Source organism: Andrena cerasifolii, chromosome 11 (assembly GCF_050908995.1).
Source record: "Andrena cerasifolii isolate SP2316 chromosome 11, iyAndCera1_principal, whole genome shotgun sequence".
Taxonomy (NCBI): domain Eukaryota; kingdom Metazoa; phylum Arthropoda; class Insecta; order Hymenoptera; family Andrenidae; genus Andrena; species Andrena cerasifolii.
The window spans coordinates 8,414,175-8,428,113 of record NC_135128.1 but is presented as its reverse complement, the minus strand read 5'-3'; the positions used below and the strand labels follow the sequence as shown (position 1 = coordinate 8,428,113).

General features: G+C 48.7%; 1 protein-coding gene across 1 annotated transcript in view; it reads right to left on the bottom strand.

Moving 5' to 3' along the window:
- LOC143374853 (uncharacterized) overlaps positions 1–7,116 on the bottom strand; it is a 69,664-nt gene extending 62,548 nt beyond the window's left edge. The window contains exon 1 of the mRNA XM_076823387.1: positions 6,393–7,116. Within this exon, the coding sequence (XP_076679502.1) occupies positions 6,393–6,526 (134 nt within the window). The 5' untranslated portion in view covers positions 6,527–7,116. The remainder of the gene's footprint in view (positions 1–6,392) is intronic.
- Between the last annotated feature and the right edge of the window lie 6,823 nt (positions 7,117–13,939).

The following is a 13,939-nucleotide window of genomic DNA, read 5'->3' as shown; positions in this document are numbered from 1 at the left end:
AAATCTGGCTGGTCGAGTCACGCTGGACCGTCCCAGCGCTGGCCGCGACAGGGTACGAGGAGAAGAGGCTCCCCGGGCAGAAGGAAACGCGTGCGCGGAAGGAAGGATCTACGCGTCCGTTCTGGATCCACCGGTTAAAACCTGCATCCTTCTGGCTTGAAAGAGGGGCATTGTTATGCTAAGTGAAAAGACGCGCCAAAGCATGGGAAGCATCCTGTGGCAGACAAGGAGAGCCGCGTGTACCAGAGGCTCGAGCCAATGGTGGCACGCGGGGAACAGCTGTTGCCCGGCTGAGGGCAGCTGCGGCCCTAGGCGACCCGAAACCCTGTCGAGGGTGAAGAGGAATCTTGGAAGAATCGGCCCGTGACCGCGTGCCCCGAACGGAAATCTGTCGAATGGATCGGTGGGGCTCGGGCGCGTTTCGTGACGACGCCCAATCGCCTGGAAGGCTCCCTCCTGCCAGCCGCAGAGTCCTCGAAACGAGATCGCCAACGATTTTCGAGGCTCCGGTCGTGAAAAGTGAAGCGAGACGTCGCCGCTCGCGTTACCGAGGCGCGGCGTCCTTAACCGTTCCGAACAAAGGCCACGGAATACCAGCGAGCCGGATATAGGCGCGATCTTTTTTGCCGGTAGATCGACTAACTGCGATGCACCCTGGGATCTCGTTTTCCCCCCACGGAGGGAAGGTCATCGGCGACCGGATCGCGAACCGAGTCTCGTGCAAGTAGGCAGCCAGGCTGTCGCGCTAATTGCAGGTGCTGTTACCGTTACTTTCCAGATGGCATGCCCGTTTCTGTCGCGTTGCCTCGGTCGCTCGGAATTCTCCGCGAACGCCACTCCGATCGAGTTTTCCACCGCCACTCGCTGTAGACTATAAAGTCTCGATTTACTAAATCCCGAGTGTGAAAGCCTGGCACCGAAATCTGGCTTCACAGGCTCCGCAGGATGCGCGTAACATTCGAGGCTGGTCTGTGACAGCCTAATCTTAACACTTCGACATCCACCTGGCTAGATCCACCTCTTCCGCAAGGCTACCTTCAGGGACCAAAGGGGCAAACTTCACGGAGCACGAGTTCAGTGTGAATTCAGCACGCCGGGATGATAAGAATGAGATTCGAAGCAATTGGAGCGAAGTGTACATTCCCCCTGAGCTTACCTTACCCCTTTTTTTCCAGGCGGATCGTTCTTTTGCGGGTTCGTTTGGCAGAGACGAAGGTACATACGCGTCCAACCATTATAAGGGTATAAATATCGAGTGGCAAGTGCATAGCGGACGGTCTCTGCATACTCGGTCCGGCCACGAGCTATTTTCAACCCACGCTAAACTCTCTCGCTCTCTTGCTCTCCTCAGCTTCGCGGGTCCCCCACTCGTCCCCCTCGTGTATTCTAAGACACGACCCGGCACCGTAAAAAGCACCTGCCCGGTGTGGGCCCCGCCGCTCCGAAACCAAGAGGAATCTTTCCGCCGATCGGACCTGCCCGTCCGAGCTCGTTAAACGCGCCCGCATTTGCATCGCGCGCCACAGGTTGCCCACCTGACGATCCGTTACGCTCGCCGCTACGTGGACGCACCAAGCAATGACGATATTCAAACGAGACGCAGTAGCGCGGTTCCCGCGACCGCGAGAGACCTGCTCGCTCCGTGAGTCACTCCTCAGGAGCGAATTATTCTTTCACCGAAGCGCGATACCCACGGCTCCGACCTCTCGCCGCAATGTTTTCACAAGCAACGGGACCGATATTTACACGTGGAAATACCGTTCGCCTGAATCACCGCCGCCGATAAGAGAATTCCGCAGGTTTTCGGAGCGGAGCTGGCAGGAACACGGAGGAGCGATTCTAGCGCGGGTTCCGTTCGAAGACATCGTCGATAATCGTGGCCTGAGTCACGGCTAGGCTCGCTGGGAGAGAAAGAAGAGGGAAGAAGCGGCCTGGACTTGACCTTCGGGATGATCTACGTCAAAACTACGAGAGATCGCTGAGACGATCCGCGGGATGGAGCGCACACGGCCCTCTTTGTTCCGAACGGGCAAGCGAGGGAACCGCGAGGCGCGGATTTCGCCGATGGTGGAGAGAACGCGTTGCAGCGTGCGCTCCGCGGGCAAAAGTGAATCGACGCTCGGATGCCGAGACCGTGACGAATACGGGGGACGTTGAAGAGCCGCGAGAAGGCAAATGTTGCGGGCAATAAAGTGCTAGTTGTACTCGCGGGGAGTGAGGCATCGATTACGGGCCGCGGAATCGCTTAATTGGTGGGAATGGAACGGCTCGCTGTACGCTCGAGTTTATTTACATTCGCGAATAACGCCCTACAGGCCGATATAGCCATAATATTTATGCCGAGACCCCTTTCTTGCGAGCGTTTATGGCGTCGCTCTAGAGATTCGTCGCGGCCCCGAGGCACGGCTGTTCAACAGCTCCGATTCTATTCCCACTTATCTACGACTTCGACGAACCAGAGAGGACTCGATACGAGAGCGAGACCAGGAGAAAAAGAATCGCTGGATATCGCCGCGACCGCTCAGCGGCGACAGGCCAGCGGTTGCTCTCATTGTACATAGTTCCCGCGAAATCGTTGCGCAAAACCAGACAACATTTTCGACGAACCGCGACGGTTATTTGCATTCCGTTCTTTAATAACAGCTACGTGTTTGTATCGAGGTCGCGAGAACGCGGCGTGGTTCGGCAAACAATCTGAAAGATCATTTCCTCGAAACGCACGTACCATTGATGCCGATGCATGCTACACAGACGCATTTTCTGCTTACGATAGCTGTATGATCGATAGATCACGGGCGAAGAAATATATACTTTGCATACAAAGAAGGGATACGGTGGTCGTAAAGCCTTGGTGTTATATGCGGTACTTGCGGGTAATGATTCGCTTCGGAGTAAGGTGGTCCGGGTAAATTGGATTTGAAGAATATTAAGGTGCCAGAAGGGGAAGGCTGAGAAACTGTCGTAAAAGCTTGTAAAAGGAATAATGGGATTAATTCAACTGCGAGGACTGTAGCTATCTGCGGGTTGTGCATTGTAAAACGCAGGTATCTTCGTCGACAGGCCGGGTGTCATGAGTTATTACGGAAGAGGTAGATACTGTAAGCTTCTTAAATGAATACACACGGCCAGGTAATAACGAGCGCCCAATTAGGAGACAAATGATCCATTTTATTGCACCCTACCTGAAAGCTGTTTGTATCTGACTAAGGTCGAGGACGGAATAACAGGTAATCCAAAAGGTGGCTCGACTAATAAGTCGCTCAAATAATGCACCAAGCGTTTCCACGATCCTATTAATAATCATTATGCAATTATTCCAAAAATCTAATTGAAATGTGTAATACATACAACAACATCGCGGTAATTACCTTAAGGGGGGCTCCACTGTAATGGCCCGACAAGTAAAGGTAGCTTTGGAAATTTATTAAAAGTAATCCACGTAACGAATCATTTTTAAAGTTTCAGGTCTTTTTACTGGATATTTAAGTTACACGCATATCTTTTTTTAAATTTATTTAAAGCAGATTTACAAGCTGTACAGGACCAGTAACTTAGGGCTGGAAAAAATTTCTGCTGAAAAAAATTTGACATGGTTGACAGTTTTCCGACGAAACGGTTCTTTGGAAATCAGGAAACGAAAAAGTTTTAGAAACTATATGCGGATGGCTATGGACGTTGGGAGATTTTTTGATCGGTCGTTTCCTTCTATTGCTTTTTTTCAATGAAAGAAGTTAATTTACTAGAACCAAATTCCACAAATTTTTTCAGAGGTTCGCCATTTTGTCATTACTCAAAATTTTCAAAATCGACACCGTCGTGTCATAGCCATGCGCATATAGTTTCTAAAACTTTTTGGTTTCTGATTTCCGAAGAACCGTTTCGTCAGAAAACTGTAAAACATGTCAGCGGAAATTTTTGCAGCCCTAAGTTACTGGTCTTGTACAGCTTATAAATCAGCTTTAAACAAATTGAAAAAAAGATATTCCTATAACTTAAATATTCAATAAAAAGTTCCGAAAGTTTAGAAAAGATTCAATACGTAGTTTGCTTTTAATAAATTTCCAAAGGTACCTTTAATTTTCAGGCCATTACAGTGGTGTCCCCTCTTAAATAGCGTGCCACTGGAATTACGACTGTAATAAGATCATCCCCTGACCTCGTACTTTGCGATATTTAGCTGCATCCCATTACCCCCGCGCTAATCCCTAAGATTACCCAATTTCGCGCGCAAGACCACAATGCCTGGAGTGTTCGCGTGTCTTCGAATGGCAATCGCTGGATTACAAGTCTCCTGGTTAATACCAAAGCGATGCTGCGCGAACGAAACGAACGCCCAGCGTTTAAATCTCCGGAGTGCAGCAGGTGTTTACGGAGCACCTGTTATTTCTCATTCGCGACTAGCGCCTAGCGACAGGGCGATGCTGATTGACGACTGCGTAAATCCTCGTTGCAGTTAGCACCTTTGAGAAATATCACGAACGTATCCGGTCGCCGGAGGAATACTGATCGCGGCTCGTCGCGGAAAGAATCGTCAGGCTGCGTCGCAAAGCGCATGATCCGCCGCCTCCCGCGATAAATATTAATGCAGCTTTATAATTTACCATCGGCTAGCCTCCTATCCGGCGAAAATCGCGCCGGTTAAGTGCATTCCGCCGCGGCGTCCGCGATCGATACCAATGCGAGGAGGCTTCGCGCGGGAAAGGTGTCGGTAAGAGTAGCGGCCCCAAACAAGCTGGCCTATATTAGATCAGACACGCGGCGCGGGAATCGTCGCCTACTTGCAACGATCGGCGAACAAAAGGACCGCGGTTGCAAATGCCGGCGGAGCAAATCGAGGATGAACGCGCGACTGGCCGTGACCGTAATATGCGATTTCGTCAACGTTTTCGACGCGAGGGACCCCCGTTTTCCTAGAGAAATTACGATGTAAAAGTTGCCCGGGGTACGCGTCCTTGCGCGATATACGCGCGTTCCAAGCAGAAACTCTTGCTTTCGCAATGGAATTCGATCGCACCGGCCGCGACGACGTCCTTCGCGACTAGGTGCTCCAAGACGAATTTTGTAAACACCGATACGCGCGACGTGCACGTGCCTCGTTGTTACGCCGATTTTGCGAAACACCTCTCGGCCTTCGCGATAATCGCTAATCTACGCGTGCCGCGTTGTTGATGCTTTTTTCCAGGTATTTCCTTGCCGTGGCAAAAATCCTGCTGCCTTAAAGGTACTCGGTGAGGAATAAGATCGTAAGGAAGCGGACAGAGCTCTCTCGCTCGTTTCGGAGTCAGGCCCGATTAGTTATTATTAGGGTAATAAAGGGTTGGAGCCGCGAGGCGTTCAGGTAGCAGAGGATTCTGTTAACGAGGGTCCCTACCGCGTTTCTATCGAGAGGCCCCGCGCCAGAGATCGGGGCGACGAGATTATCGAGTGGAATCGCGGCGCACGCGAGATGATTAATATTAGAAGCGAATTAACTGTGTCGCGTGACCACCGCGCGACCCGATTCGAGGGATTTCTCTTCGGTGGTTTCTTACGATCGACGCGAGTCATTCAGGACACGCATCGGAGCGTCTTCGCGGATGGTCCTCGACCTTGCGCAGTTTCGGAGCAAACGTTCCGAGCCGTTCACAGCCTCTTCCATCGCCCTCCTCAGCCTCTCTCTCTCTCTCTCTCGTTAAGAAGCGACGGAATTCTTAGGGAGCGCAAGGGGAGAGAGGAAGAGAAAGAGAGGAAGGGACGTCAGTAGACCGAGGTCGTAAAAGAGTATCAGACGCGCCAAGTCTCGACCTCGATCTCTCGCGGTAGGGGCACTTTCTTTCTCCGGTAGGGTCCAGAGCGGAGCTAAGGGTGCCCGGGGCCCAGCGTTCCGCCAGACCCCTTTATTCCAAATGCGCTCGAACCCCCTTTGGACCATTTTCACGGTTCGTTTCTTACAACCACGGTTTCGAGTTGCAGTGAAACAAAAACATCCTTTCCGAATGCTTGAATGGAGGAGGAGCAGTTGGAAAAGCAACGTAGTCGCACGCTGCGATCTTTACGAGCTAGAAGTAGCAACGTTATTTCGAAAGTACTCAGACTTGTCAGCTGCTACGGCTGAGGAGGAGACGAGTAACAAGGTAGATGCGAAAGAAACCGCGTGCTTTCGAATGCAGCTGAAGGGACCCGGCGAGTGGCGACGGAGATGGGATCGCCAGGCGAATTAAAAGCGATTTTAATTAGCGGAGCGCGTGGTGGATCGGCGACCTCGCGAGGTCGCTAGTAGAGGGACGCGGTGCCATCCCGCTGCGAGTCGGGAGGCGTGCGTAGACGCGGTAACCTCGTTACACAAAGAGCGGCAGAGGAGATAGGATGTCGGGCCGTGGCGAAACGAAGCGAAACGAAGATGGGCCTCTTACCGTGCGAAAGGTTGTTCCTCGACCTCGTACAGCTCCTCGAGGGTCTGTTTCGAGAGAAGCCTCTCCAGTCTCTGGGGCGTGGGAGCGAGATGCCCTGGGATGCTGGTAGTCTCGAACAGGCTGTCCGCCGTCATGGCCGCTGCCGGTTCGACGGTGCGTCAACTGGACGAACGGGTGGGCCCAAAATTGTACCGTGTCCGTTTTTGTAATCCGAAATCCCCGTGCCCGGTCGCCGTGCACCGGCCAGCACAAGTGGACCACCTCTACTCCTTCCGATAGGAATTCACTTGCGGCGATCACAGCCAGCGATACGTACTCGGTCAGTGTATCCGGTGTGCACACGAACCAGCGTTTCGAAAGGGAGGTAGAGAGAAGAAGAAAAAGGGAAGGTGTATGGCGTGTTTTCTACCCGTCTCGGTCACTGCCTTTGCACGGCCAACGATTTTACTCGCGTCGACAACGCAACGGCCAACGAATCACCACGGCACTGTCACGACGACTGTTGGAGGCATGCATCTCCGCGGCGGATACGTAAATATAATCCTGCGTGTATCCACTGTCCCGATCGGCTACAAAACCCGTCGACGTGTAGAGAGGCACGGGGTTCACCACGGAGTGCACGCACCGATCGCGAAACGGGGCACGCGCTACTATCATGCGAGCCTTATCACGCGCGACCGTTCCTCGCGACGGTTCACCAACAATTGAACCTTCCGCGGCGGCTTCGCGCAATCCCCACCCTCTCGAACATCAAGCGCCTTCGCTATCTCCGCCAGCGTAGTGGGGAAAGTGTACCCCCTCCCTGCGGACGCTCGTAGTGACAGTATAGCCGAACAGAACCGAGGTGAACCGAACGGCCACGAAGCCTGCCCGACCCGCTGCACTTCACTGTTGCACCGACGTGTAGAACCCGAGAGAGATGCACCCCGTCAGGCATGCATCGGCCACTTCCTCCTCGCTCTTCCCTCGCCCCAGTAGAGCTCGATTTCTACCCCTTTTTTTTACAAACTCTTTATTGCTGAACCCTGATAAAACTGAAGCTTTCGCGATTGTACCGCGCAGATACGCGGGATTAGTCACCTAGCTTCGTGATCTTACGTTACTGTGCACACTGTGCATTCCGCGAGGAATGCAACGCAACAGTCGGATACAGAGTTTACCCTGCTTTTAATAAAACATGTTTCGACAGCGACTCCTAAGGCGTTCCTTGTTCTATTTCGGAGACTTCGATGCTGCGCTTTTTGGATGGAAGAGGCGAGAGTGCTCGATCCGAGACATGTGATTTTTATTAACACTCTGATCGGCACGGGAGTAGTATGCGACTGACACTGTGGGGTTCCTTTGAAGAAATGTGTCAGTCGAAACGCGTTGAAATCGTGTAGCTCACGGTGACTCGGAATTAAACGGAATTCACGTTGGACCGGCGAGCAAACGCGGAGAGCCAGAAGGCTTGTAAAGCGTGCCAGGATCTTGTCAACCACTGTGCACGATTACGCCGGCCGAGCATGAATAATTGAATGCATAATTTATCGATTTCGCGGCGAAAGAGCGGCAGCGAGCTGGAGAAAAGAGAGGGGCCGCGGCTTGTGCGCGCCTCTGCACTATAGATCTCCTAATAAGTCGGTGCAGCTTCCAATGCCGAGATAAATCAGCTAATCTCGATAAGGATAACTGTTGTCTCGACGCGGTGACTATGACGTGGTCATCCCGGTTCTGTAGCAGAAGCCGGGACTCGCGATCGGAGTGCAGAGTTGGGCATTATTCGAATAAATTTCTGTTGGAATAATCTTTGAATACAAATTTCGGATAAAATGAAGATAAGGGTGTAAGTGGGTTCAGACCCTTGTTAAGTATAAATATTCTTGCATTTAAGGGATTATACTTACTTAGCTGGCGAAAAAGAACGCGATATTCGGGAATTTTTGTGGAATATCTACTGTATATTTTTTTACAACTATTCGCTTATTTTAACAGTACATATATGCAGCAACTCTCGGTAATTTTGTTATAGAAAGGCATTAGAAAATGAACGAATAACAACCATTTTCGTGGAAGCTATTTTGATATCGGTGAGCAAGATATTTCGGAAAACACTGTATCGATTGGCCTAAAGTTTTGCAGACCTCTTTTGTATACTAAAGACTAGTAGATAAAAGAAGGATTTTTTATTCTAACAAAAATTCTATTTTTAATTAACGAACAAATCAGATACTTATCGAAAAATCATGGTTTTGCTTTGAACGGCCGCCATTTTGTCAAAAATCAACTTTTTGAAAAACTCTTCGTTCATCTACTGAATTCAACCATATATTAACAGAATCTTTTTGAATTTTTAATTTTAGGTGATTCGTCTCAGAGAAATCGTGCTCACCGCACAGCAGCTTTATCAAAACAGCTTTCGCGAGAATGGCTGTTATTCGTTCATTTTTTAATGTTTTTCTATAACAAAATTACAGAGAGTTGCTGCACATATGTACTTATAAAATAGGCGAACAGTTGTAAAAAAATATACAGTAGATATTTCAGAAAAAAATCCCGAATATCGCGTTCTTTTTCGCCAGCTGTCTAGGCATACCCCCTTAAAGGGATAATCCTGTGAGATAAATAAATAAATAAATAAAGATGTTCGAGTATAACGAATACGAATTTATTCGAATAAAAAACTATTCCTTATTCGCGAATACCTGACTTCACTTTATTCGCAATTCTTATTCAAAGTTATTCGAATAAATTTTTATTTATTCGGATAATGCCAAACTCTATCAGAGTCTCGCCAGAAAATCGAAAACCGACGAGAGCGCATCAGAGACACATCGCTTCCTCCTGTCTCCACGAAAATGAAGGATGTTAATGCTCTCGCTGATACTGCGGATAATTTCCGCGGAGCTGTACGGCGATGCGTAACGTCTCATTAAGAAATTCGATCAGTCGTCGAAGAATTCCGCGGACGCGTCTCTTACGCAGATATCAGTAGCGAGGCTCCAGGACGAGTTTCTTAATCGAGTTATCACGCGTTTCCGATGTACCTACCTGACGCAATTAATGCATACCGTGCAGATAATATTTCCCTTCGAATTAAATTGATTCGTAAAATGCGAGGCCGCGGCGAGATGGGAATACCTGGTTATACCTGAATCCAAGTAGGTTACAGATAGCGTAGAGCCGAGTTTTGCGCTGGCTAATAGACTTTCGGTGGCGGAGAGCTGGTTTCGCGAGACTTATCTAAATCCTTCTAAGCGCCGACCACCCATTTCGAGAAAGGAGAAGAGCGAGAGAGAAGAAGAGAACGTATATACAATTTTTTCTTCCAATCTACAGTGCAACGACGATCGAATGGGAGCAACTACACTCACCGATTAAATAAGTACGGATAACGTGTTCTACCTCATTTAAATACCTACTTACGAAACGTGATTCAGGCTGCTGTAGAAGCTTTTATAGAAAAATACATACGGGTCGAATCTATAACCTCCTCCTTTTTCAAGTCGGTTAACAACATGGAAAGTATCTTTCGCGGGAAGAGAAGAGGAAGATGTAATCGTAGAAGTCGTAGGATGCAAGGGAACGTGAAGATGCGTATTATATAGTCAGAGTATCTTCACAGTTCTCAGAATGGGTTAAGGGGACTGGCCAGTCGTTTCTCGTGAGAAACAGACTCTGTCCTTTATTTATTTATAAAAAAACGAAAGCAAATCCAGATGTATCCTTTTACTCAATGTTTATTACTACTATGCAGATTAAAAAATAATTGGTACGAAATATATATGTGCTTTAAAAATGCCGCTGCAGACTGGTAAACATTTTAACGTGTTTCTGTGGTTTTGCCTTATCAAATCAAAATTATGCAATTGGTGGCTGAAAAACGGCGATTTTCCTGAGAAAAGTTCGTTCTTGTTTGTGCGCTACTAAAACCCGGTGACTTTTTAATTTTTTTATCAAAACTTCAAATTTTTATGGAGTATATCAGAGGTTGCACGTGGAATGGGACATGTTATATCCTGTAATTTCTTCAAATCCGGCAAAACCAAGAGAAAAAAAGATTTGAGAAAGACGCGTTTAAAGTTTCTCCGCAAAAGCGACGCTACAAGTTACCGCTTGACCTTTTTAGCTGCCACATCAACAGTTTTGCGAATTTTAATATAAACCAAACTGCATTTCATTTAGAAAAGATAGTACTTTCGGAAAATGCAATAAAAAAATGTATTTCTCAACTGCCTAGTCCCCTTAAGGATTCATCGAGCGGGGCACCCGGGGGAGAGCCGGTCCGAAGGGATTTCGAAAGAGTTAACGCCACCAGATACCAAGGAACACGCTGGAGAATCCACGCCAATCACGAGCCATGAGGTGTGCGTTCGAGCGTTTCTCTCGCGATAGACTCGATGATGCGCGGCTGATTCACCGGGCGACGAGTAATCTATGTGTACAACCAGTTTCCTAGGATAGCAATCGTAATCGATGATCCTGCGGTGCGTTGCGGCACACGCTGTATCATCGGGGTGCCGGACAAATGAAACGCCGTTTCCTTCCCGACGTCGATTTCACGGACACTCGAGTCCATTAATACCGCCGGCGAACGTCCGAGGATGATTAGCTTCAATCTGAAATCAGCGCGGCGAGCGAGGAAAGGGGGGACTGTTCCTGGCTGATCTATCGACCGGCGGGGCTCGGTAGGAAATGATATTTCTGGCCGCTTTAAGAGGATATCATCCGCCGATCGGTGCGCGCCGCTAATTGAAATTCAATGTAGTCGTTAACGCGCGACCGCTTTATTGGCGTAACGAGCGAGCGACGCAGGACGTTAATTCTTTCGATAGGATGCATCCACATTCCCTTTTGCATACGCGGAACGCGTTCGCTCGGAAGCGTTGCTGCCGATGAAATTGCGCGATCCTCGGACAACAAAGGAGAGATCCCTTCATTCTTCCATAATTCAACCTCCAGCGATTTGCGTCATGTTTTCTCAGGGATCCTCTCGTTTAGAAAGAGTCACCCCGCGCTTTACACTCGCTTTAGCACGAGGAGGAGTCGCCCAGTTGTCGCGAACACGCTCGGAGCTGCTTCGGAGATCCTCTCTAACGGGTGTGCAACTGCGCGAGCATGCTGAAGAGGACTGGATTGGTTTTTCTGAACAGATGTCGATCGTCTGCGCCGAGGACGCAGCTTCTCTCGGAAGGACGAGGAGGGGCGAGAAGGGAATCCTGGTAACTTTCCCTCCTACGCAGACCTGCGAGAAGGAGAGGTAAATGGAGAGAGGAGAGGTGGAGAAGAAGGCACTGGCATGCGAGAGAGCCTTTCTAATCCGTCCGAGCGGCCGATGTTTTCGTGGCAGATAGTAGATGGTAACGGAGTGCTGCCTAGCAGACGGGGCAAGGACGGCCGAGGCCGATCGAGCCTCGGCAACCGTGGCAGGAAGTCAAGCTGAAGAAAGAAAGAGAGGAAGCTGATCGACGGACTAACACTGACAACCGTGCCCGGCCAGCCTTCTTCAGCCTATACTTCCATGCTCTACGCAATCATACGCAGCCAACCGAAGAACACAAAACAGTTGTAATACAAGATCGTCGCGGTGGGTAACGCTTCAGCGTTGAGTCAGGAAGCAAACGATACGTTTCGTATTCGTCAATTTATCGCAAGTCTTTCCCTGCAACTTTCGAATTCCGTGAGCGTCGAAAATGTTGTCCCCGTATGCGAGAGCCATTTCGACAACGGTACGTGCGTCACGCAGAGGACAGCTGAAGAAGGACATTGAGCATAAACAATCCCCCGAAGTCTCCTTGCAATTGTTTCCACCTTACTTCTCGAAGATGATCGTGAAATCGATTGGTCGCAGCAAAGCAAGGCTCGTGCGAGGCGAAGGATGCATCAGATTTTCTTTCCCACGTGCCTGTTCCGTTGGAAAGAGTTCAAGAACGTGGCGGTATACATTGTGGGTGAACGAGGGATATTATAATTCGGAGGAAAGAATAGACACGCTTCCCGGTACCGTGAATGGCCCAGATTTGTGGCACACATTATTATCACTTATCAGGGGAATTGCCAGAGCTCTCAGAGGAGCCTTACCGTTCCGAGCGTTTCTTTGAACATCGGGGCATAAGCTTCTGGAGGATACTTAATGCATGCATACCGAGTTTCTCCGAAGTTACCCTGCGTTCAGCAGAGCGAAGTCGTGTTCGCGTTAATCTGCACGATCCTCTCGCTCGATTCGCCTCGATACAGGCGCAAGGATCCCGTATTAACCATAATTTATGCTCGCAAATGTATGACAGAAACTCGGTGCGCACGCGGGCTTTCACGCAGCCGTTTGAAAAGCTGGGCTTCTTTATGCGAGCCGTGGATCTTTATGCAGCCTCGCGAGAATCGCCGGGAATCTGTTCCGGATCCTTTGTCCGACCTTCCCCGCGAGCTGCTTCCTTTTTGGATTCGCATACGGCGATAAGGATCCAGATGCCGTAACATTGTTCCTCGGGGCTAGTCCTTTTTAAAAGCCTGTGTTTGCCCAGCCGAGATGTTCCGCGCGGCGATCTCCGCCATAGATCGGAACGCTGTTTTCGAGGAAAGTAGACGGCAATTTGTCCTTGTCGAGGCAGATAAGGGGACGATACTCTGAAGAGTCTGAAGGGAATCTCTCTGTCCCTCTGGGGTTCTGCTCTAAAAAAAAGAAACAAACGAAGAAGACCGCGTGATTGCGCGAGACTTTTTGGTAATCTCTGTGCAAACGGTCTTGAATCAAGATGGCAGAAGAACGAGGGGGATTTAACGTGAAATGTGTATTAAATCGTGATAACGGCACCCACATTCTTTCCACACGAGTCTGACAAGTAAACACTCACTTATAGTGAATGGAGTTGCCCGATTTGGAATATATTTTTTTAAAACACTCATAGTAACTAAGAAATCCTGAAAATTATATCTGCAATGGACCTATTTTACTCGTGTTATTTATAACTCAGAAAGGAAAGGCCGAAGAATTTTTTAAATAATTTTTTCGAATTTCTCCAACCCATTTACTTCAAAATCCATGTTAACCTTTTTTTTAACTCCCAGGGGCCATATCTGGGCCCCTAAGGCAAGATACCAATTCAACGATCTACACATTGACTGATTTACCGTGTTCGAATAACATTGCAAGTGTTTTCGTCATGTTCCCCCATGTTAACTCTGAAGTCGTCTATTTAAAAAATTCTTCAGCCTTTCCTTTTTGAGTTATCTCCAAAAAACGATTTTTTATTAATAGAACTACCTTAGGAAATTTGTTTACACAAAAAAACATCGTATTCAGCACCTCAAAAAACATAGAGATGCCAGGTTTTAGCCAATTATTCTTAAATAAGCGGATTTTGCCGGTTTTCGCGTACGCCACAATATCATGAGTAAAATAGGTCCATTGCAGATATAATTTTCAGGATTTCTTAGTTGCTATGAGTACTTTAAAAAAATATATTCCAAAAGGGGAAACTCCATTCACTGTAAGTGAATGTTTACTTGCGAGAAGTTCCCTTCTTCCATGCCATTAATTTCTCTATTTGCTCGAAAGAGGAATATTTAGT